This window comes from Stylophora pistillata, chromosome 2 (assembly GCF_964205215.1).
Source record: "Stylophora pistillata chromosome 2, jaStyPist1.2, whole genome shotgun sequence".
NCBI lineage: Eukaryota > Metazoa > Cnidaria > Anthozoa > Scleractinia > Pocilloporidae > Stylophora > Stylophora pistillata.
The window spans coordinates 3194701-3220731 of NC_142520.1; the positions used below are offsets into that span (position 1 = coordinate 3194701).

Here is a 26031-nt window from a genome sequence, read left to right on the forward strand (position 1 = left end):
TTTCTATAAGCAAAGCTCAAGGAAAACTGTTAGTTTCAATACGGAAGCCGAAAAGGGACAATCCAGAAATATTTTTCAAATCCCGAAAAATATTTCAAATCGCAATATTTATTTTAAACTCACTGTCGAAAAGTTTGACAAATCCAAAGATATTTTGCAAATCCAAAAAAATATTTAGAAATCCAAAAAAATTTTTTCAAAATCTGAAAATATTTTGCGAATCCAAAAAAATTTTTTGAAATCCAAAAAAATTTTTTCAAAATCCGAAAATATTTTGAAATCCAAAAAAATTTTTTCGAAATCCGAAAATATTTTGCAAATCCAAAAAATATTTTGAAATCCAAAAAAATTTTGTGTTAAATGGGAACACTAAGAACTGTAGTACGATCGAATCAGCGCGCGTGGCGCAAGCTGAAAGCAATCAAGACAACTTAACGATCGAGACAGTGAAAAAAATAGCTGTACATCTACAAAGGCGAATGATTCAAAAAAGACGCAATCCCTGATGTGCGTACTCATTTTAAACAAACTGAGACATTTCTGTATACACACTATAGTTCCTGTCACCCACAAGGAATTAAAAGAGACTTCATAAAAGGGGAGACCCTTAGACTTCTAAGAACAAACTCCTCTCAAACAGTATTTGAGGAGAAAATTACAAATGAAGCGCATTTGCTAAAGAGAGGCTACCGAGAGGACCTCATTACCACAACCCTCTCAGAAGTGAATTAAAAAACAGGAAATTAGCTCTTCAACAGAAACAAAAGACGAACCAACGAATCTTGCCTTTTGTGTTACACAATACCAACCATCAGCGCCAAACCTAAAGCAAATTCTCATGAGACACTGGTATTTAATAGAAACACAACCACTACTCAACGAAATATACAAAAATCCGTTTCTCGTATCTTACAAAAGAGGACGGTCGCCCAAAGACATACTCAATGGGGCCAAACTTTGAATAGGCTACTCTAAACACGCGCTGGGGAGTCGTGTAGGCCTGTCAACCTCATTTTACAACAATTTCTCGTCTAACTATTTCCCGAACAGTGTGTTCTGAATGAAGGTGGTTTCTTTGTAACCCATAGTGACGTAGCCTTCTCTTCAAAGTCCTCACGTTCATTGAAATCCCATGGTATTCTGCCAGAAGGTGAACAATGGTCTCGTAACGAAATTGTATTGTATTGTATTGTAATCTTTATTTAGACACGATCAATTCATCAGCCTAAAAAAATACATATCACATACGCTAAGATATTTAAAATTAAAACTACATACTATAACACTAAAGCTGGTTTCCGTGAATGCCGTGCGTTAGACTTAAAGAATGTCATTGATCTTACGTTTAAATAACCCCAGAGACTCTGTGTTCCTTATATCGCGTGGTAAACTGTTCCATAATGTGGCGCCATTGTAGCTAAAGCTTTTTCTGTAATAATTAGCGCGCGATAGTGGAACATTAAGCTTATTTTCAGAGTCCCTGAGGTCATAAGCAGAGTCACGCCACGTAAACTTTGAATATAGATACCTTGGAGCTAGCCTGTGCAGACATTTAAACATCATGGTGGCTTTATGGATTTCCTGCTGGCGTGCAAGATTTTTCCACCCTAAAAACTCGAGTAGCTCAGTTGCATCAGCATCATAGTTAGAGAATGTCGACACACGGGCTGCTCTATTCTGCAATTTCTGCAGTTTGTCTCGTAGCGTTTTCCCTTATTAAAGTAATGTTCTATAGCCAATCTCTCGTCTCCCGAGCTGGACAACACGCTTTCCTCTTCACGCCATTTTAGTGTTCCACAACAACGGCAGAATGTTTCATTGTTCCCACATTCTCTTCCACATTTATGACAGAACATGTTCTATTCTCGTTCCTTCGCCATTTTGTATGTGCGATGATGCGGAATATGGCAAGAAAACGCTGGGTGACTGCTGGCGCAAATAGCACGTGACAAAATATTTTTTTGGATTTGCAAAATATTTTCGGATTTTGAAAACATTGTTTGGATTTCAAAAGATTTTTTTGGATTCGCAAAATATTTTCAGATTTTGAAAAATTTTTTTAGGATTTCTAAATATTTTTTTGGATTTGCAAAATATCTTTGGATTTGTCAAACTTTTCTACATTGATTTTAAAATAAATATTGCAATTTGAATATTTTTCGGGATTTGAAAAATATTTCTGGATTGTCCCTTTTCGGCTTCCGTATTTCAAGGATAAGTAGATGAGCAAATTTTTATGTAAAATTTAAGGTTATTAAGTTTATTATCCTTAAAATACTTTGCTGTGAAAAATGTTTAGGAACAGCATACAAGGAAATTAGCCAACATCCAGCCATTTTGACCCCACACTTGCTTAAAATAATGCATATATCCTAGAAACGCAAATGTATTCATTGTCCTACAAACTAAATTACCATCAAAATATCTAAAAAACTGAATCAATTATTTCAGGGTTCTAACCCTTTTTTAGAAACAAATTTCGGGGACTTTTCTAGGACTCAGATTGATTCTTCCAGGACTCCAAATTTCACCTTAAACCTCTTTAATCCCAAGATTGCAAAATCATTTCTCCTTATGGTCTACATACACTTCTTATAATGCAAATTCTTAAAACTTTATCACTTGAGTTAAGCAGTTTTCCAGGGCTTTCCTGGACCTGTAGTCTTTTTCCATGACTTCCCAGTCATAGAAACTGTCATAATAAAATTCCAGGACTCCCCAGGTTTTCCAGACCCCGTACCAACCATGATACTTTGAGTGATACATGGTAAATAAACTAAGAAACGACGGCTTGGAAACAACCAAAGCTTAGAAAACACAAACTGACATCAGCGTGTAAAGCTAGCCATTAACTCTAGCTTCACACTCTAACATCAGTATACATTTTCTCCATGCCATTCTCCATACTTCTTCTCTGGCACAAACTTTGAAATCCCTCCACCTCCCCAGACAACCCCAACCTGGACTGTCATCTGTACCCATGGGGTGGGGAGTTTGAACCTTACCGGGGTAGGGGCATTTTTTCAGATGTCATTGTTATTCTGAAATCAAGGGACCGTGAGCTGAAACCTCCCTCGAAACTTTGTCGTATGCACTTTTCTGCTTTTTGAATTTCGCCAACTTTTCTGAAAACAGCTATGTACTAATAGTAAATTTAGACACTTGTCGTTCTAAACCCAGATTATCCATATGTAGTCCCTGATTACGGTTTAATTAAATAGAAAAACATCCTAAAAGAACCTTGCCTTCTTTTCTCCCATGTTAACCCTGACATACAACTCCACAATTTGATCGGTGATTCCCTCCAAAGAAATGTTGTACGCTCGTAGTGCACCCATTGCTTCGGTAAATATGTGTTTGGGTGGTTCTCGATAACTCATTGCGTAGACATTATCATAACGCTTGAAATTTGCTTTTGGCTCTCTTCTTCTCCTTTTTGATGCAAAATTCCGAGAGAAAAGAAAAATCTGACGCGATTTTGAGGCAAATCTGAAGCAGCCCACGATACCAATCGGGGCCGCCATATTGGCAATCTCGGCCCTTTTGGCTTTTTGTCCGCGGTATAGTCAGTTAACAATAGATACCTTATGTATGAGGACCTCTGATGTCCTTGATACACGTAATGTTCCATTCCTTACAAAGAGCATGTCAGGATCAGAGAGGAAAGACTTCAAAATGCGACTTTCATTGGAGTAGACTACGAGTAGTCCGGTCTATTCTCTCAGTTTCGTGAAGTCTGTTGCGCGAGTTCGACTCCGGATCGAGTGGTCCAGGTTCGAGCCCCGGCCGGGGACATTGTGTTGTGTTCTTAGGCAAGACACTTTACTCTCACAGTGCCTCTCTTCACCCAGGTGTTTAAATGGGTACCGGTAAATTTAATGCTGGGGGGGGGGGGGGGTAACCTGCGATGGCCCCCATCCAGGGGGGGAGTAGAAATACTCTTAGTCGCTTCAGGCTACAGAAACCGGAGTTAAGCACCGGCCTGATGGGCCACTAGGCTCGTAAACAGACTTTACTTTTACCCTGTTGCGTGAGTAAGACAAAATCAACGAAACAGAAAAGCCACAACAAAAACAAATCATGTTCACGTACCTCACTTCCAGAGTTCCACGCGGTGAATAATAATTTTTTCTTCGCCGATTTTTTTTTTACTCACCCGACGGGACTTCATCGAAAAGAAGCGACTCTTTGTAGTCTAATAATTGAGTGCTTGGGTCATTTAGCCATCAAAGGGGCTATGCTGGTTCCATTCGTTTTCATAAAGCTAATTTTGCGGCAACTTGGAATTTGACCGGCTTAGAGTACCAAGTTGAACAGTTTTTTTTCCGTAACAAAATGGGAAAAAAGAAAAAACTGAAGAGAACAAACAGGCAAAGTTTACGCCTTTATTTTCCACATTCTTATTAGGGCGAATAAACGTTACAACATGTTACAAGCTTACGATCGTTGATTCAACCGGCCAAGTTTGATTTAGATTTTGCGTGGGCGATGGGGAGAGGGAGTGGTGAGGGGTTCAAGGAAAGGCCCCACCCCTCCCCTCTCCTTCCTTTTGACGGTCCCTCACCCCCTTGGTACAAATTTCTTTCTTTCTTCAGCAGCTGTAAAAATCAAAGATGGAAGCAATTATTTTCATCAAGAAAAATCTTAAGCATTCACTCAGCAAAATTACACCTGTTTTGCATTTCTAAAGTTTCCACTAATAAGTTAAAAAATGTCGTTCCACGTTTTTTTTAATTAAAAATTTGTCCAGATCCCATGTTGCCTAGCAATAAAGGTCATTCAGATTAGACATTGTCAAAACTTTTTCATGTTAAACTTTTACTGACAACATGAGCGATCTATATTAAAAAAACAGGATGCAATTTTATCGAAGGATATTTAAGTTCAAAGACAGAACTTTGAAAGAAACGAGGTTAAAACGTAATTGTTTGATAACAATTAAGTATAGCAAGAGTAAAACAGTTCGACGATGGAGAGAAAACTGCAAATTAGCTGGTTTTGAAATAACTTCTTACAAGTTATGAAACCATAGCTAGCTGTAAAAAGATAATAGCAAACAGACGCTTGTTAACGGTGGTAAATCACTAATTCTAGAAATTCCAGGAAGAAATAGCGAGAAATTTGCATTACAGTAAGTCAAATGGATCGAAGTCACAAATATGTTTCCTTTTAAAACAAATGACTATTAGCATATAGGTAATTTCCATTATTACTAAAAACCGAACCAGAAACTAATTTCTGAATTACTGCTATGAAATAAGTTATCCCAAGCATGTATTGTTAATAAACTACTCCCGAATTCGAAGCACTTTCTTTAATATCATTGCGCTTGAACATTTTCACACTTGGGAAAAATGAGCAATTATTCAGCAATTTGTTTGATTTCAACAGTCAATTTGGGTAACACCTGCCAAAAAGACATTGTGCGAAAATATCTAATGTAAATTTAACAAGTTTATAAACAAATACAATTTAATTTGAGTTGTAATAAGTTGAAACTAGTTCAGCAGACCCCCACATAACTGGGTGATGCCTTTTACGGTTCACATTTTGGCCAGTTAACGGCTTTTTTTCTGCCTGACGGCTAAATGTTATTTACCGTTTTATTTGACGGTTAACGTCAGTGAAACCTTCATATTTTATAACTGGTTGGTATCATAAAATACTCTTCACCGACCTCGGCAAATTTTTGAAAGCGTTGTAACATGATCAGAAGGATAGTGCTGTTGTTTGTCAGCATCGTTCTGGCCCTTAGGTGAGTGTTAAAAAAATTAATATGATTAAAAAGGAAAAAAAAACATGAACGGGTCTTGGCACAATCTTTGATTTTTCCATTGGAGGATGGGTAACAGCTCTGCCAGAAAGCCTTCTGTAGAACTCAACTTTGGACAGAGAACGCTTATTCATCACAATGGAGCGCGACAAAACGTGATGAAAAAGAAATCAGGTAAGGTCAAAAAGGAAATAGTTTGCCACTATGTTACAAATATGATAGTACGAACATTATAAAAAAACTGGCTGTATAACGTAACTTATTTGTGTCTAGTTGGTAAAATTGAAATAACGACGAAGATTCGCTAACAAATACAATATGGAGAGAAGTCAATGTATTTTTTTTTTTGTAAAAGAAATACATCTAAATCTTCCAGTTTAATTTCTTATATAGAAATTGAAATAGTGTTTGCACGAGTACACCCTTAAATGTCTTAAATCGGTTTAAAAACTCTGCAAACGCAGTTTAGCTGAGATACCAGGGAGAATATGGATATTATAATGGAATGCTTTCCAAGAATTTCTAGTTTGTTCTTAAGATTTTCGTTCTGTTTAAGAAACTGAATTGTTTAATTATAAAGGCCTGTGCTGAACTTTTGCGACACGAAAATAGGGAATATAAAACTTCTTTCCCAAAAGTTTGAATGGTTTTGAAAAACACAGCAGCGTTTAATTTCATGAACTTGATACTTTGACCAAATGACCCTAAGCTCGCCATTGGTCAATCACTGACAAGGTCTAGTCACGTGGCAACCATGCAGCTCCAAGCTGGTTTGAATATAGAGTCATAGAGGTCTGTATGCCATGACAGTTGACTGTAAGTACCACTGTTAAATGACTTCCCTTCTCATTATGCTCCTAGGTCCAAACTACTTGAAAGGGTCAGATGACGTGCCTGCTGGAATGACCAATGTAAAGCAACCTGGAGGTTCCTCGACTGCTGCTGTTGGAGATGGACAAACTGACGACACATCTGCCATTCAGGCTATCGTTGACCACGTTGCAGGTTCCAACAATAACAAGGTTTTCTTCCCTCGTGGTGAGTACCTGGTCAGCGGTGATATTACTATCCGTGGCCCAGTGGAACTTCACTGGGGTCATCAAGGCGTCGACTCCATATGCCAAAATAATACGCAATACTAAACCTGTAAAACTTGTTTCACTGAAGCATCTTTATCTTGACGGAGTTCGAGTAGTATTCGATGGTCAGAGCCAAGGATCATTAGCCACAAGCAATATAACAATAGAGAGCTGTGTATTCTTTTCATCGGCAAGTGCAATTCCATACAATGGAAAGAGGAAACAATTGGCAATGATAAATCTTTCGAAAAGTGGAGTCTACAAAAACGTCTTTTTTTACGCGACTCGGGTGTATATGGAGTTGCTTCAAGATATGCCAGTACTCTAGGAGTTGAGGTAGTTGGCAACTTATGTGGCCTCGATTTAAGTAATTTAGACTGGTTGTCTACCCAAGTTCAGCCAGTAGACCATTGGCGACATCAAAAAGAGAAATTGAAATTTTTAAAGACTTATTACAATCTTAAATCTGACCAAGGCTTCTTTAAAAGTTGTCTTTATAGCCAGTGCGATAAGAGAATAAAAATAGCGGAAAACATTTTCAACGGAAGCCCCAATACCGCCGGTCTCCACAGAGATCACGCCGTGTACGTAAAAGGGTTTGATGATCTGGAAGTAAAAAGAAACTTCGCGAGAGGTTGGCCTTCAAATTCATCAGGTGGCATCAAAGCTCGAAATGGAAAAAATCTTTGGGTCGCCCGTAATTATTTAGACGACGTGAGTATTCTGTTGTATACTTACAGTAAACGAAAGGCCTGTCTTTATGATGGTCTCAAGAATGCTGTGGTGTACGGAAACCACATCGTAGATCGAACAAATTACAACGGACCAAAAAGCAAATTAGGCTATTTTGAGCCTCACAACGCTGGGAAAGACGAGAATATCAGATACTCTGCTAACGTCTTTGAGATCATTGGTGCAGTCAGGAACTCGACAAAGTACGCTTGCATATGGCTGACCAGCGGTAATCTGTCTGAACATCACGTGTACACAGACAACGTGTATTATGGGACTACGACACCAGTGATGCTCGAAGCGCGGAATGCTACTGCATCGTATGACGCAGGAAACATCGGCCAAGAAATCAAAGATCTGTATAACTATCCAGCATACAAACTGGACATTCCACCCTACTAACCGCCTACACATTAACATCAGTGTGCATATTCTCCATACTATTCTGTAGACATTTCCTAAGGTGCCGGTAAGGAGAATCAGATTTTTTTCACAATCAAGAGCTTCTTTAGTTCGTGATCACTATAAGTTTCCTTTATTCTTGTGACCTTATTAGTGTGTGATTCAGGGGTGGTATTGGAAGGTAAAATCAGATGCTTGTCACTTTCGAAGGGTTAAAGAAGAAATGCGGGAATGAGAATTACGTGAGAAAAAACTCATAAATGTGTTACAAAAATGTTTGAGAAGGCACTAAACACAACTCGTAGAGCATATGTGTTGTTTGAATTGTTATTTTGCATTATCTACAATTAGCCCTTACACACTACCTTCCTCCCTCTCCAAGGATTTCACTATCAGTTCCAGTCCATAACTGGCTGCCGATGGTGAACTAGGCAAGTGTCCCGTAAGGCGAAATACGAACACAACAGCTTGCCCATCGGTTAAAAAAACGGTGGTAATATGTACTTATTAACTAAGTTCTGTCCGGCCGTAAGGGACAATATTTGGCTGGAGGTCATGACATATGACCTAGCGCAGCATTATATGACCACGAGGTGTGGAAGTTTTTGAAAATTCTGTTTTGACCTAAGTGGGACTATATCGAAGGGCGCATGCGGGACTACTAAGAAAAGAAAACTACAATTAAAAGTCTTCCTTTGTTTGTCCTAATAATTCATTGAAGAACGCGATTTTTTTAGTCCTTAATTTTTTTTTTTTCCTTTAAGTTTTTGCAACAAAGCCGTGTGAGTGCAGGGCCGGGTGGCTTTTCCGGCTTCGAGGCACGTTTCTTGAAAACCCTGGTAACTTAACGGGCCATTTGGACCATATTTATCTATCACTTTTTCAATATTTTATTAGCGTTCTCAATTCTTTTGCGTTTCTTTCCTTGTGATTAAAAAATAAATAAATAAACAGCCACTACCAAGCTCTTTTAACGACCAACTTGTACGTATCGCTTTGTACTCGCCGTATAATTGCACCTGCACATCGGTCCTTTTGTGCTTTTATTGTAAGTGGACTTTGTTAAGTAGATAGCACTGGCAACAACATTTGTTGGTAAATCACTCCTTAGGGAAGTTGCCAGGTGAACTTGTGTCGGTGATTTAATGTTTTTCACATGATAATTTTCCTTGTTCAAACCAAACACCACCATCGCATAGATACGCAGAAATTTTGTTTAATTCTTCACTTTTAATTCCCACCTCAGATAAGTATCTTTAAGTTCAAACTGTGAGAAGCATGGCAGGCGTACGTATCATTAGGGCGAATTAACGTTGAAAAGCGAGCGAACGTTTATTCAACCGGCCATGTTCAGCCTGGAGTTAGAGTTGACGGCAGGGGGAGGGGGCGGAAGAGGGCGAAAAATAAATATATCTTATTAACCAAGCGCGAGGGCCGTACTGGGAGAATATCGGCCCGAGGTCTTGATAGTACGGACCGAGCGCAGCGAGGTCCGTACAAAAAAGACCGAGGGCCGATATTCTTCCAGTACGGTCCCGAGCAGGCTTGGTTAATAAGAGATTTATTATACGACTGAAGTTCAAAGGGACACAAGTGTGGTATCATGATTCGGGACCATTCGGGACAGTGCCCGGTCCAATACTTAGAGAATATTGGACCGGCAATAGAGCAATTTGATTGGTTGATTTTAGTTATTGGCCCTCTGACTGCCCGAGTCGTGTAATAATAAACAATTTTTGGATGAGGTTTTTGTGATATCCGGAATAATCAAGGTCGAGGTAAGTGTTATCAGCTGAAGCCGAAGGCCGAGGTTGATAACACCAACCGAGACCTTGATTATTCCGGATATCACAAAAACCTCATCCAAAAATTGTTTTATTATACATTGTTTTAAAGAAAATAACGCCAAACGTATAATCGTAGCGAAGGCAGTTTATTTTGGAACACATAAAAATGTACGACTGTGTGGTAAACAAATTTTCACTTGGGCTGATTCCTTTTTGTCGTGTGGCTCCTGGATATTTTTCTCTTTAAGGTATTCGTAGAACAGTTCCTTCGCCACTTTTGTCGATCTTTTAGTGTTTTCCAAATCTTTATCTTCAAGTAATTTCTCAGTTTCTCACTGGGACGATGAAGCGAGTCGAGAGGCCATTCTTACTTCGCTGTCCGTGAACTTGAGATTGCTCCACCGGAAATCATGCATTGCGCGCGCAAACTACAGACTATTCACTAATCTGTAGGTACAGACAAAAGTGATGGGCTCCTGCAAAGAGACATTTTCCGCTTCTTTTGCGATTCAATTCAAATAATGTACATTTGGAGTACAATAGAACCACTCGCTCTATAGGATATAAGTAAGTACATTGTAAAGCTTTTTCGATTACTTTGTCCACTCTGCTGTGATCTGAGAGCGGATTACATCGATGACTCTGTTGTGACTGCATCCGTCCCTGTGTTGGGATTACTAGTATCAAAGATTACACTGGGGAGCACGCTAGCGTTCACGTCAGTCGTCAAAATGAACCAAAATAAACTTTTGTTGGGACCAAACGGAGTTTTGATCCGTGACGTCCAAAGTAAGTCCACCGAAGCGGTTCCGTGTACCAGGATTAGAAATCGTCGACGAATTTCCATTTCCGCACCTAAGTGATGCCTACCGAGTTATTTCCCCCCTTCATTAATGTGTTCTCCGCGAAAGTCCAGGTACAGGCGAAAAAAACCATAGTCACAAGACACCTACATTCATGGAATATGACAGAGTTTCAACCAGCTCATTTACTACTACTATTTCATATTTCAGACTTGCTCATGTACGGAAAAATGTTTCATGAAAGTGTAAACATTTCCGTTTCCTTTCCTTTTTTCAGCTACAATTATTCTAAGATGAAACAAGGCTGCGTTCACACTTGATGCCTTCGAGCACGGTGCCCGAGTGCAATTCTTGATAGGCACTAATGTCAGGCGCGGATCCACACCGGTTTCCACCGTTTTACAGAAATCGGTCAGAACTTTCATAATTGCAATTTCATTCCAACATGGACATTGACTTTGACGAAATAATTTGCAGATTTGCAAGGCTTCATTCAAGGAGAATGGAACTGGCAAATATATTGTCTGACTGACTCAAAAAGCCCAGGAAAGGGCGCTTTGGGTAGCTAAAATTGAAAAAGTTTCCCGGGGGAACATGCCCCCGGATCCCCCAAGGAACTTGCGCCCTTAGCGCTCGTTTTGCAGTAAATCGGTCAAAATTTTTCCAAGATCCGCGCCTTAATGTACCCACGCCAGAATTCGGACACCATGCCCGCGCCCGAATACAAGGTTGACCTACTAGTACTAAGGTACTGAACCGAGCAGGGACGTATCGGGTGCCCAATGTCTGAACACGCATTTGGTACCATTTTGCGCCAGTCCCCTGGCACTAATGCTCGGGCACCAAGCGTGAACGCAACCTAAGGCTTTTCTCGTGCTCTCCAAACTTCCCGCGCGCTTCCTAACTCGATGACCACACGCTGGCCTAAGAACCAAGTGTTAAGTTTAATAAAGTGGAATGTTCAGTTTGTATGAAGGATAATTATACAGATCTTTGAATTCTTGGTAGATGTCCCCTGTTTCATATGATGAAGTACCTTCGTTCGCTTGAAGCTTCACTGGCGTTGCGGTCCCATAATATATGTTATCTGTGTACACGTGATGTTGAGACAGATTTCCGTTGGTCAGCCAAACGCATGCGGACTCAGTCGCTGGTTCCAAGGATTTCAAATACGCTAACAGAGTAGTAAATATCTTTATTTTCTCTAACTTGATGAGGTTCATAGTAGCTTATACTGTTTTCTCGTTCGCCTTGTTCTGTTCGCTGAACGATGTGATTTCCGTAAATTATCGCGTTCTTGAGACCATCATAAAGACAGTCCTTTTGTACTTTGTGCGGATACAACAGAATGCCTGAATCGTCGACGTAATTACGTGGAATCAAAATATTTTTTCCACTTCGAGCTTTAATGCCACCTGATCCATCCGTAGGCCAACCTCTGACATAGTTGCTTTTGACTTCTAGGTCATTAAACCCTTTAAGGTACATGGCACGACCTTTGAATAGATCACCAGTATTGGGTCTGCCGTTGAAAATGTTTTTCGCTATTTTCATTCTTCTGTCGCACTGGCTATATAAACAAATTTCAAAGAAGCCTTGGTCAGATTAAGATTGTAATGAGTTTTAAGAAATTCTAATTTCGCTCTTTGATCTCGCCAATGGTCCACTGGCTCAACTTGGGTAGACATCCGGTCTAAATTACTTAAATCGAGGCCACATAAGTTGGCAATTACCTCAACGCCCAGGGTACGGCTATATCTTTGAGCAACGGCAAATGCACCTGAATCCCGTAAAAAAAACGTTTCTGTAAACACTACTGTTTCCAAGCATCTGCATATCCAATTGCAGATCTATTTCTTCAATTGAAGATGGACTTGATGACGAAAAGAATACGCAGCTCTCTATTGTAATATCATTTGTGGCTGATGACTCTTGGGTTCCACCATTGAATTCCACTAGAATTCTGTTAAAATACAGATACTTCAGCGAAACAAACTTTACTGGTGAAGTACTATATAATTGTATAGCGTGCGGATTCGACGCCTTGATAACTACAATACCGCTGTGAGTTTCATGAAGTTCAACCGAGCCACTGATAGTAATATCACCACTGACCAGGTACTCACCACGAGAGAAGAAAACCTTGTTGTTGGTGGAACCTGCAACGTGGTTAACAATGGCCTGAATGGCAGATGTGTCGTCAGCCGTTTTTCCATCTCCAACAACAGCAGTTAAGGAACCTCCAGGTTGCTTTACATTAGTCATTGCAGTAGGTACGTCATCTGATCTTTTCAGGTTGTTTGGGGCTAAGAGCACAACGAGAATGGAAATCATTAACGATGGTACTTGCAGTCAAGGGTGGTGGCATACCGACCTTTATGACTCTATATTCAAAACAGCTTGGAGCTGCAACCGATCCAAAGCAAGTGAAAAGCTCTAATAAGTTTCTACGTTTTTATAACGATGGAGGAATTTGTTGAGGTTTGCATTTCTTTCCTCAAAACTAATCAAAACTGTCTTTATTTGTGGCGGTTAATCTGAAATTTGAGGTTAGAAATGATTCGCTTCGCTATCGCATAATATTACCACAGCGTAGTTTCAAATCTGTTTCTAAATACTGGATGTAGATTGTTGTGAAAATAAAAAGGAAAAACGTAGAAGATTTGAAGGCCTTTCTTCAACAATAGCCGCCATATTGGATGATTATTGCATTTGAGCTGAAATCAAGGAGCGGAGCCAAAATATCTCTTTATTTTATCGCGCGCCTTCGTGTTTCAACGAAGCTGCACTTGCAGAGGTAATACGAGTGAAGAATGAACTTGTACAAACAGTATTTCAATAAGTATTAAACAATTAATTTTGAAGATTTACAAGTATTTCTTTCCCATTTCTTTCGCGTGAAATATAAACGGCAAGCAAGTCTTTACTTTTGCCCCTATTTAATAAAATATACTGCGTTACAACTTCATTCATTCTCTGTGTATTTATCGTAAAATTCACGACGTTGAATTCGTAAACGAAGATTGGTGACCAGAGGTATCAGAACTAAAATGGCGGCGGCTCGCAACAAGTTCTTTCTAGAGCCTTATCTAGGCTTCTAAGAGTTATTTACTTGCTTCGAGAAAAGACTTAACAAGTAAACGAACAGACTTAGGTGAAAATACCTTTGGACGAAAAGACTCTTAGACGAAAAGACTCCTGGACGAAAAGACTCTTGGACGAAAAGTGAGACTCTTAGACGAAAAGACTTGGACGAAAAGACTCTTGGACGAAAAGACTCTTAGACGAAAAGACTTGAACGAAAAGACTCTTGGACGAAAAGACCGGACACCGTTGATTTACTAGTGTAAGAGGGATATTGTAATTGCACGCGTTTATTCCACTTAATAAGGAGGAAGAAACGTGCTGTTGGGTAAAAAGAATTAAATGTGCACATATTTAAAATAGGTTGGCTTGAGATTTTGCTGTAGTCGTGATTGTGGGAAAAATACTAGCTAGTAGTTATGCAAGACTAACCCTGACTACTGTGGTAGATTGTAGATATACTTGCGAGAACGGCGGTAAACTCGGCTGTAACAACGAGAGAGTTGATAGAATCGTCTGAAATCACGGCTACGTTGGAATTGTTAAAAGGAATTGCTGAAACGTCGCCGGCGGGATTCGTCGAGGCTAAATCTTGGAAAAGAAGATAGTTTATAGTCCTCTTCGATTGATGTCGAGTAAGCCAAGGACTGTGGAGTCCGTATAGATTCCGCGACACATTTATTGACCTTTTTTGGTTGCTTTTCAAATGCTTGCTGTTCTCCATTCTGACGAATAAGCGTTTTCTGTGCCAAGTTGTGTCTTCCAGAATGCTTTCCGGCAGAGCTGCTACCCATCCATCGGTAAAAAAAGTCAACATTGCGTCAGGATCACTTGGGCTTATATTTGTTTTATCATATTATTTATTTCAACTCTTACCTAGAAGCCAGGACAATGCTCACAAGCAGAAATACTCCTCTGTTCCTGTTAAAACGCTTAAGAAACACTTTCCAAAAAATCGACGAGTTCAAAAGTAGCTTGTCTCATGTCTCGAGCCGGTCAGAAAAAAATTTTTTGATACCAACCACATACCCATGGCGGGTGGATTGTTTTTAAATTAGAATACCAAATTGAATCATGTTCATTTGAATTCAATTGTTCACTTCAATTGAATGGCTTACCAAATTGAATGGCTCACTTTTGAATGAATAAAAGGGGTATCATCATCATCATCATCATCATCATGTTTATTTGTTCAAGCAGGTTGAATTTATTGGCAACTGTATAAGCTGATGTGGACCTGCTGTTTTCCCACCCAACCCACCCCAGGGGAGGACATCCAGCACACAGTAATCTCGTGCGTGGGAAATTAACGTCTCTTACCCCTTACCCTTTAAGAGACGGGACCTCCGGCTTTACGTCCTATCCGAGAAGACGAAACAATGTGAGTGAAGTGTCTTGCTTAAGGACTCAACTTGAAGCCCCAGCCAGGACTTGAACCCGGGCCGTTTAACCCAGAGTCCAGCGCACTGACCACTGGACTACTCACGCCTCACAAGTAAGAGTAAGTTTCTAAAGAAACTGTGTGGGTTCCACGGTGGGAGTAACATGGTAATTTTGGTTTTATCAGACTGTCAGTTAGAAACTACACGTTACCGCATACCGCCTCCCGGTTAGCTCAATTGGTTAGAGCGCTGGACTGTTGAGCGGGAGGTCGAGGTCGATGGTTCGAGCCCCGGCCGTACCAACACTCAAGGTCTTAAAATAACTGAGGAGAATGCGCTACCTTTCTTCAATAAGAAATGGATAGACATTCTAGTCTTCTCGGATAAGGACGAATAAACCGTAGATCCCGTCTCCTGCGTCTATTAATTAGATAATTTGGTTAGGCAGGGGACGCTAAAGAACCCACTCACGCGATCACTGTGATGTGGTCTGGCCTGTTTACTGGGAATTCCGGGGAGGGGGCATCTTCAAATAAGTTTCCTTCGATTGTTTGTAAACTGCTGATGCAGTCTGGCCAAAGTCCCCCGAACAGTGTTGTGATGCGCATTTGATCATATCGACATGTTAATTTGCGCAATATAAATATTAAATTATTATTATTATTATCATTATTGTTACATTTATTAGTCTTAAAATTGGTGACATTATAAGTGACTTCGTTTGTCTGTTACGTAACCAAACAACATGTATGCAGCACGGGTTTTATCGCCCCATATATGGCACTGTGTGTTTTTTCATGAGAGTTGTGAGTGGGAGTTAACTGAAATGTAATAGCAAAATTGAATCAAGTGAATAAGTCGTGAGTTCAGCTTTTCACGTTTTCGACAACTGTCATATAGATGTTTAAGGAGCATATGACAGTCTGCGGCCTTTCCTTACATTTGGGTAGTTCGAGAAGCTGCAAAACTCTAGAACAAAAGTTTATCTTTCAAATCTGCACTCTTATTCCTCACGGTATCAACGAACGCTTTACATTCAACTAATTTATTCTTGTTTTCTTCGTTACCATGTTCCCACCCATAGCGTATATCTCCATTTTCTGCATATAAAAACTAAAAAAACCCACAATCCGTGGAGTAGTTGATATCTGGGTTTCCTCTTATCTAAATAGTCGACATCCAACTACTTAAGTCAGTGCTCGCGTATCTAAGAAAGATTATTACACGACTCGGGCAGTCAGAGGGCCAATAACTAAAATCAACCAATCAAAATGCTCTATACACCGAATGCAAATATGACGTCCAATTTGAGTTGCCATTGTTCTGGACTGGCTAGCCTCTCACACATGTAATAATCCTTTTGTATCTCCACGTGAAGACGAGGCTAGTGAGTCCAGAACAATGACAATTCAAATTGGACGCCATATTTGCATTCGGTGTATTGCCGGTCCAATATTCTCTAAGTATTGGACAGGGCACTGTCCCGAATGGTCCTGAATGATACCGCACTTGAGTCCCTTTGAACTTCAGTAGTATAATAAATCTCTTATTAACCAAGCTTGCTCGGGACCGTACTGGAAGAATATCGGCCCTCGGTCTTTTTTGTTTGCGCTCGGTCCGTACTGTCAAGACCTCGGGCCGATATTCTGCCAGTACGGCCCTCGCGTTTGGTTAATAAGATATATGTATTGTCTCTGTGGCGTCCCACGAGGCGGGTTAGTCTTAGGATCTCCCGACTGTTCTCGTTGTACATAATTAAATGATATCTCTGCCTCTTCTAAGAAACTAAGCTTTTTTGTTGCTACTGCCTCCTATAGGAGGCGAGGCCACGTAGGTTGTTGAGATGAGCGAGTGTGTGAGAGAGTGAGTGTAGCAACAGAATTCTTGACCCAGTTATGACCAAAGGTTTCCCGGCGCTACTTAATGTTTGTTTCGGAGTTTCTAAGTAGTGCGACATTCACACTCGATACACAGTTGCAGGCGCGTAGCGTGGTAATTTTTCCAAGTACGCACAAGTACATGTGATCTAGAAACCTAAGTAAACTGAGCGAAAAATACTGCGTTCTTTATTTCTTGTTCGAAATAGTTGTGTGAATACAAGCAAAGGACAAAACGTCTTGCCGTTATTTTGAGCAAACTCGGCGCAAACACAACATTGTTTTCAAATTTTTCTGGTCACTTCAGATACGTACGTGCGTATATGCGTTTAGGACGCTACGCGCCTAAGTTGAGGTCTCTCCTTTTGTGATTTCTCATTGGTTTATAGCCACCAACGCAGTTATGTTTTCAGTTCTTGTCGTAGTACGACGGAAGAGAGCAGAAGGCAATAAACATCTCACAATCATTTCAGGATTGTGCGCTATTTAAAACAAAAGTTTTCATTGTAGAAATATCTTAATAGGGTGTCAGTGATCGGCGCATCATGAAAATTAGAGGAAGCTTTTTATATCTGAAGAGAGATGATTTTATCTCTAAAATAATAAAATTATGTAGGACAGGTTATTCATAACTGTGTGGGATGCGGCGGTATTTTTGTTTCGCATGTGAGAAAATTCTGCAACACTATCTTCCAGCGTCATTATACCACTCTTGTTCTTTCCAACGCTATAAAAATTATGCAATATCGATCAGCAAGCACATGCAGTCTTTGACTGTCTTCTGTTGATTTGGCCGCTATTAGCTGATTTTTTAATTTCGGACGCTAGTGGCCAATTTTTGATTTTTGGACATTAGTGACCGCTTTGTAAATTTGTCCACTAGTGACAGATTTGTGATTGTGGTCACTGGTTTTGGACAGTAGTGGTAATTTCGCTCACACTCTCCCGACATTAATATTCCAGCCCGCAACCAACCGGCAGCCATTTTGAAAACCGCGAAGGCCTAAGAATGAGTAGGGCGAAAAATAAACAGAAAACAGAACAACCCGCAGGAACCGAGGGAAGAAAGAAATCCTGTCATTGTTTTGTTTACCGTGGAAAAGTAACGACTAACAACCTGCTTAAGCTTTCATGGCGAAAGCATTCACTTACAGTCGCTTGCCAGAGCATCAAGTAGCGATTTACTACGACGGAGGAGAAAGAACAGGTGAAATCATTATCTCTACAGTTGCTGTCAGCCTCGAACTTCGTCTGTCTCCCTGATTCACAGATTTTTTTCTTTAACAAATTCCGCTTTATTTTCCAGGCGATGGATCCCGACAGACAGAGTGGAGTATCTTGGAATGTTTCATCTCGTTATCTTCTGCTCTTCTACTTCTTTTGACTTTTCCGATTTCTGTATTTTTCTGTTTGAAGGTAAGCGTAGCTCTAATTCACACATTTTTTCTCTATGAACCTGCTATCTAATGAATCGGTAGTTCCTGCATATACTTTAGTTCAGTGGTTCAGCTCACCATATTTAGACTTCTTTCCCAGTTGCTTCTGATCTGAATTGAAGCGAACAGTTTGTCGTATAATTGTGCATGTTTGATGTAGATCGTGAACGAAGAATAGCAAATCTAATTTATCACTGGAAAACAAATAGTGAATCATTGTAGGAAGAATTCAATGCTTATGGGAGAGGAAAGGGAAAAAATTGTGAGGAGACTGCCTTTCAAAGGTCATGTCGTAATATGGCAACCCAACACTGCAACCTTTCGATTGCTAGAATAGATTTAAATGCGCTTATCCTTCAGCGAAGGGAAGCCGCCGGTCATTAGAGCCAGTAGCAGCTTTATATGTGCTGAATAACAAATTCTCATATTTGTGGTACAATGCCAAGCAAAATAGGTAGTTGAGCATGCTCAGAACTTCGTGTATAACCCAAAAGATTATTCAACATTTTTGTCTTTAATGACATTACAGCTGTATTTCAAATACCTCTGAACAAGGCATTAACTGTTATTAAAAGCGAATTTTCCTTACTTCAAAATAAAATAAAAGATGGTTCTTGTAGGTAATTAGGGACTATGAAAGGGCTGTTGTCTTCAGACTTGGGAAACTGTTACCCCAAAAAGGACCAGGTCAGTTTTTTATATTACTATGACTTTCATGTTGAGTGTAAATATTTAAGTCTAATACATGTATGCATCTAAAATGATTGCTCAGGTGGTAAGAGAGATTCTTGTGCTTTGACTGGTTGAAGATTGCAACATATCTTACTAGGTAGGATATATCAACAAAGCTGAAATGGTAAATTGGCCACTGTAACGATTACAAAAGCTGACGTTTCGAGTGTTAGCCCTTTGTCGGAGGGCTAACACCTGAAACGTCAGCTTTTGTAATCGTTACGGTGGCCAATTTACCATTTCAACTTTGTTGATATATCCAAATTATTTTGTTACTCCCACCGACGCAGTCCCAAACAGTTTCTTTTGAAACTATCAGCCTTTATTAGGTAGGAGCCTGGTGTTTTGTCAATATTGCAGAAAAAGTGATAAAGGCATTAGAAGAAAAATTAATTCTGAAGAACGCAGAGGATGCTACTAAGTTTAGTAGAACACTTTTCATAAGTAAGGTATGAAGTTTTGGCTGATTGAATTATGAGTGAGAACTGGCACTGCTAATCTTGTTACAAGTTAACAAAACAATTGTAACAGAATGGTTTCAAAAACAGAACCAATTTACAACAGAACTCAAAAACACCTTAGCATCTATGCAAAAACAGTTATTCACTTAGGGCTTAATGACTGTTGTTGAATAACCCTTCCCTACTCAAAGGATTATTCAACAAAGTGCACTACACCTCTGGCAAATTTTTGTGAAATACATGCCATACTGCATTTGTGTTTAGTTTTACATGATGTATGTTTTAATTGGTTTTTACTTGTTTTATTAATAACAGCTACTCATTGGAGCTAAAATTAAAGAAATATATGGCAGACAGTATGGAAAATTGATATTCAGCTCTTGCAAAAGCATTAATCCAGTAAATGTGATATTGCATTTTCCTCAGGAGTGGTGTTCATAAATCCTTGTATTGATGTTTGGAAAAGAGTTGACACAAGAGCTCGGGCATTTAGTGTTCCACCCCAACAGGTACAGTTATTTATCATTATTCATTTATCTACTGGGAAATCATAGACAGGCTGGTCCAGCTCAACTTTAAAGCTGGTTTAAATGGGGGCTTGTACAAACAATAGCAAGGCTAGACCAAAACACTAGGAGGGGCTTGGTGCTCAACAACATGTGCCAACCAAGTGTGGTTTGGCAAAATAAATTAATTTTATACATTAATATTCAGAGTTTTCAAAAAGATTTGTGTTGCAAATTAGGCAGCACAGTGCACAGGCAGCCCAAGCTCTCTTTAAGAACCACACAAGGAACACAATTTGCAGATCAATTTATAAGGATTTGTATGGGATTTTCTACAAGATATCCATGGAGATAGTTAAAAGTGAAAATGTTAAATAAAAATGGCTTACCTTATTCCATACATGTGTTGTTTGCTCCTGGTGTTGTTATTTTACCGATTTAACTTGATTTAAGCAGCATTTTTTAATCCTGGTTTTCTCTTCTTAAAGAGAAGACCAGGATTCTCTTTAGGAAGAGAAAACCAGGATTAAAAACGCTTAAATCAAGTTTAATCGGTAAAATAATGACACCAGGAGCGAACAACTCATGTATGGAATAAGGTAAACCATTTTTATTTAATATTTTCACTTTTAACTATCTCCATGGATATCTTGTAGAAAATCCCATACAAAGCCTTATAAATCGATATGCAAATTGTGTTCCTTTTGCGGTTCTTAAAGAGAGCTTAGGCCACCTATGGACTGAGTGTCACGCTTTCATGCTGAAAATTGATTCAGTAGCATATTTGGCAGCTTAAATATTTTGACAACCCAAATGTGTTTATTTTTAAGATTCACACCAGTGATGGTGGCTATGCCTCAGTTGGAGCTGAGGTACAGTTCAGCATCAAGGATGCAGTTTTATCCAGAACATCCGTTCAGGACTTAAACCACTCCTTGCGCATGCTGGCTCAAACAGCACTTGTTAATTGTTTGGGTTCAAGGAAGCTCATTGAAGTTCAGCATGACAGAAAGTTCATCAACAAACAAGTTCAGGTAACACTTCAATGAAACATTTTATTATTCATACTGTGTCAACTATTTTGTCATGGTTACACTGGACCAGGTGTTTTAGGATGCCTGGTCGGCAGTTAAACCTGTTGGTATACCTGTGAAAGATAAGTACCAGTCATTTGTTAGAGAGAGGGGGGGGGGAGGGGAGGAGAAGCTAGTGCAATTTTTTTGCCAGGTGCAGTTTAAATATTCCCCCTCCCAATTTTTTTGGTTGCACCAAGTCCAGAGTGTGAGTCAAGGGGGGTTTCAACCTTCCCTCCCCTCCCTGCTCAGACCTGCCATACCTCCCTCCCCTCCCTGCCCAGAATTTCCATCCCTCCCTCCCCTCTCTGCTGAGGACTATGGGAATGTTACCAACTTTTTCTGCACCAAAATTTTTACAATGATAGGATCAAGTATAATACTCAACTTCCTGGCCTGGCCTGGGGGGGGGGGGGGTGGGTGTGGGTTTGTGAAGAAGAAATTTAGGACTTCCCATCAAACATTCCTGGGTCCATCCCTTGCTCTGTGTGTTCCTTGGATAATGATGGTTATGATCATTCCTATTCTGATATTTATGGTTGAACTGAACAGGAAGTGGTCAATGCATCTGCAGCAGCTTGGGGTGTAAATATAACAAGATTTGAAATGTAAGTAAATTTTAAATATCTTAAATCCCTATTCCTAACTTTTTGTTTTTTTTTTTCAGATCAGCAGTTTGTTAACTTTTTATCATTACTTACATTGTCTTTAGTTAGTTAATCTTTTAAAAACCTTCTGAAGTCATTTGTTATGTAAATCAGACCTTCACTATGCATAAATTGTTTTGACAAAGTCTTTCCTACAAGGTCAAAATTAGCAAATTCCACTTCTTTTCAGTGAACTACAAACCAATTCTGATTGCATGATGATTAATACAATTAAATGATTCAGAGTGATATTAACAAATTATGAATAAAAATTGATCATCAATTTGTTAAGCTGTTGGATGTTCCTGATCTGTATTTGATTTATTGATCTGCCCTTTAAGGTCGGAGGTCAGTGTTTTAAAGGAAGCAGATGAGGTTGTTGGTGCACTGTCAGCACTATTTGGTGGAGGATCCCAGAGTATGAACCTTGGTAACATGACCTTTGGTGACCCTGGAATGGCCAGTATGTTTTCAGGTGCGTTCACTTAAACTGGTGAAAATGATCTTCTACTGTAACTCAAATGAATTAAAACTAAATTTATCATTACTTTAAGGGAAGCAGTCTTTGTATGTTGCAGAAATGTCTAGAAGGACATTTTTCCTTCTCATTTGCAGCCTTTGGAGGAAGCAGTACCAGCAGGGGATTCACACTGCCTACCTCCATAGCCTCATCAGATGGCCCCTCACAGTCTTCTAACAAAGAGCCTGGGTCCAATCTTCTTACTCCAGAGCAGCTTGTCAAGTTGGTGAGTGGTGCTCTAAGTGAGAAACTTGTACAGGAAATTGGTGGCATGTTTCAGTTCAACATTCTTGGTGAAAGTGGAGGAACATGGTACCTAGATCTGAGAAGTGGATATGGAAAAATATATACTGAGAATCCAGGCGATAACCCCAATGTGGTACTCACCATGGGGGTTCAGGATATGCAGCAGATATTTTATGGACAGACAACAGCTTTCAATGCTTACATGCAAGGCTCATTGAAAGTTGATGGCGATTTAAGGATGGCCATGAACCTAGAGGCCATTGTAAAAATGCTCAAGGAGAAACCAGTTGTTTCCGAAAAACCAGTTTTGCAAGGAAATGGAGTATATGTGGTTTAAATGCTTGATTTTTATGTACTGAAAATTTCCCAGTGCATTTTAAAACCTTTCTGTTTATAGCTTCTCATTGCTTGGAAAGAGTTCATGTTGCCCGACTACAGCATGTATATTTGTTCTCAGTAGTTGCAATTGGAAACCACTGACCAATCATTGCTGACCTAATAGCTCTTTTCCAGTCTCTGAAATTTAAGGATAGGTAACTCACTTGTGTCAGATCATAATTGAATAGAATTTTTCTTTGTCAATTTATTTGTTTGTCAGAATCTTCTAACCCTAAGAGTGACCAGCATCTAATTTCTCCTTACAATATCACCCATGAATCACACATTAAGATCAGGAGAATAAAGGAAATGATCACAAACCAAAGAAGCTTTTGATTGTCAAACAAATTCTCCTTGTCAGCACCTTAGGAAATGTATAGAGAACAGTATGGAGAATATGCATCCTGATGTTAGGCTTTAAAGGCGTAACCCTTCAAGGAGAGTGCGTTCTTTCCACTTATCATATAAGGGGCAAAATTACTGAATTGTGATTGGTCAAGACAGAGGGTATTTTTTCTTAACCGGGCAAAATTACTTGAAAATGATTGGCTGAAAATCGCCTAGCAACGGCTGCCATAGTAAAGAAATTTCTGTTTGTTTTGTAATAATGGCGTCCCGTTTTGCGCGAGATCAGTAAGAAAACATTTTGCCCCTTATATTATAAACAAGTAATCACATGGTTCCCCGTAAAATTAAGGATTAATATCACTTGTGTTTTCGGAAGTTGCAGAAATTGCCCTCGTCGCTGCACGACTCGGGCAATTTCAGCAACTTCCGAAAACGCGCGTGATATTAATCCTTAATTTTACTCGGCCCCATGCGAAATCTTGATCCTTGGGATGTGTATAAAAGGGATCCTTCAATTGTGGATACTCGTATTAGCTTATTCAGCAACAACTGATCACAGCTGCCCCTGTACATCCTGATCCAGGTACTTCACCGAGAAGCTACATTGGTCAACATGCAGATCCGTCTGCTTTCAGACAAAAAGCTGAAGAGACATCAGCGGTCAACCTAACGAACAATGCAGTGAAGACTCTTCGACCTCTGGATTCAATATGAAGACGGCCAAAGGAACTCAAAAGATCTTCAGGAGGCCTGTGCTCACCTCGTGCAACCCATGTAAATTAAATTAAGTAAAAGTTAAGTAAATTTTGATAAAGATAACCATTCACAAAAAAAACTTCCTTTAGGAGCCACAAACTCATAAAAGTCAACGACCAAAAGATGAACGTAACTTCTCCTTTATATTAACTAAGACTGGGGGCTAATCGTCCAAAGACTGGGGCGAGTTGTCTGACATTCCCGAAAACGGTTTACGGTCAAGTCGCCTGAAAGTCATCTCGCCCGAAGTCATGTCGCCCGAAACCAGAGTCATGTTGCCCGAAATTCATAGCCATGTCGCCCGAAATCCTAAGTCATGTCGGCCGAAATTTTATCGAGTGTTTAAGCTTGAAGAAAAGTAACATCTTAAGTAAATGGCAAGGAATAAACTCGTAAAATGTTGACTCGTGAAACTCAGGTTGTTCTTTTGTTGTCGTTTGATATTACGGAAATAGTAATCCTAAAAATAAAACACGAAAATGAAAAAAAAGGTAATATCAGTTACAGTGTGGTTCTCACTGCTGTTGTTTTAAATATGGAAGCATTCTGTTTCGAACTAGGGTTCACATCACTACGATTGGAACATTGGAAAACGCCGCCATCTTGAATACAGCACGTGCTCAAGAATCATCACATGGTTCCCAAGCAAGATTGTGACGTTGCGATAAATTCAAACTAAGAGAACTTGATGTATTTTTCTGATATGTGCGAAAAACTCTGATAATTGAAAGTGTTCCGTTTATAATTACAAGAATCTGTGCTGTAGAATGATCAGTTTAGTTCATGGCCTCTATACTAATTATGATGGCAACGAACAACGCTGAAATGAACAGCGATATGTGAGTCTATCTTTAACTTCTTATTTGCATAGGTTAGCTGACTAAAACATTTTACAAGTGGGAATGAGGTGGCTGCTATTGGTTTACTCTCTTTATATATGGTAAACCGGATCAAAATTTACATTCGACCCGCTGAGGAAACAAGGAACGACCTCGAACAAGTCGTGATAATTTATGCCGCGTCTGATCGATCCTAAGGGGAATGGTACCTATTGTCCTCACCGCTGCAATGAAGTTATCAAAACAAATGAACCTGTTGAAGAGAAATGTTGTAAGAATCGAAATATTAGTTTGAAAAATGGTTTATTTGTTTGTATTAATTGTGGATTAGTCCATGGTTTAGACTTCGAACCTTACAAGTTCATGATTGATTTTCATGAAAACCTGCATAAAGTCCGAAGAAAATCAGTCTACCAAGGAAAATACTACGTGGAAAAGGTTATTTATAATAGTAACGATGAAACACGTATTCATATATGAAGAAATCAGATTGAGAAAATCATAAAAGATTTTGATCTTATTCAGACAATATTGAACCAAAAATAAATGGTACAAGAAAGAGTATGATATCAATTAACAAATGGTAAAATCCACAGCGTACACTATTGAGTTATGGATGCTCGCGGGAAGTTACTAAGCGCGAAAGAAGCGTAAGAGTCGCTCGAGGCGATAGCCGAGAGCGACTCTAGCTTCTTGAGTGCTTAGCAAACCTCCCAAGTGCATCCATAACTCAATAGTGTACGTTGTGGTGTTTACCATTTGTTTTATAACTAACATTGATACATTTTAGCTAAAGAGTTCCCTTTTATTTAACAAATCTTACGTGACCAGAAAAAACAAGCGCGCGCGGAAAAAATAGTCTTTGCATTTGCTCACGTCAGCAGCGTACACCCCATGGGCAATTATAACATAACCCAAACTAAAGCGCGCGCTCTGATTGGTCAATTTAGTGTTTCCCTTTGGATTTGGATTTTTAATCTGAATTTTTTTGATGAATTTTTTAGATTGAGACTTTTGATATCATATTTTTAGAGAACATTTTTTTTGGATTTTGGGCCCCTAATTTTGAAATGTGCTAGACATATATCTTATTGACCAAGCGCAAGGGCCGTACTAGGAGAATATCGGCCCGAGGTCTTGACAGTACGGACCGAGCGCAACGAGGTCCGT

General features: G+C 39.5%; 2 protein-coding genes and 2 pseudogenes across 2 annotated transcripts in view; 2 read left to right on the forward strand and 2 right to left on the reverse strand.

The window, feature by feature from the left end:
* Nucleotides 1-3554, reverse strand: part of LOC111326604 (uncharacterized) — a 14733-nt gene extending 11179 nt beyond the window's left edge. Inside the window, exon 1 of the mRNA XM_088747965.1 lies at nucleotides 3246-3554. Coding sequence (XP_088604091.1) covers nucleotides 3246-3524 — 279 coding nt within the window. The 5' untranslated portion in view covers nucleotides 3525-3554. The remainder of the gene's footprint in view (nucleotides 1-3245) is intronic.
* A 2151-nt stretch (nucleotides 3555-5705) lies between these two features.
* LOC148736672 (uncharacterized) lies at nucleotides 5706-7986 on the forward strand (annotated as a pseudogene).
* A 3534-nt stretch (nucleotides 7987-11520) lies between these two features.
* LOC148736673 (uncharacterized) lies at nucleotides 11521-12841 on the reverse strand (annotated as a pseudogene).
* A 5093-nt stretch (nucleotides 12842-17934) lies between these two features.
* On the forward strand, nucleotides 17935-23126 carry LOC111326550 (stomatin-like protein 1). The gene is made up of 8 exons (XM_088750392.1): nucleotides 17935-18126; nucleotides 18226-18335; nucleotides 18976-19042; nucleotides 19975-20057; nucleotides 20885-21088; nucleotides 21680-21735; nucleotides 22116-22249; nucleotides 22390-23126. Exons 1-8 carry the CDS (start codon nucleotides 18051-18053, stop codon nucleotides 22875-22877), a joined length of 1218 nt encoding a protein of 405 aa, XP_088606518.1. The 5' UTR covers nucleotides 17935-18050; the 3' UTR covers nucleotides 22878-23126.
* Nucleotides 23127-26031: the final 2905 nt, after the last annotated feature.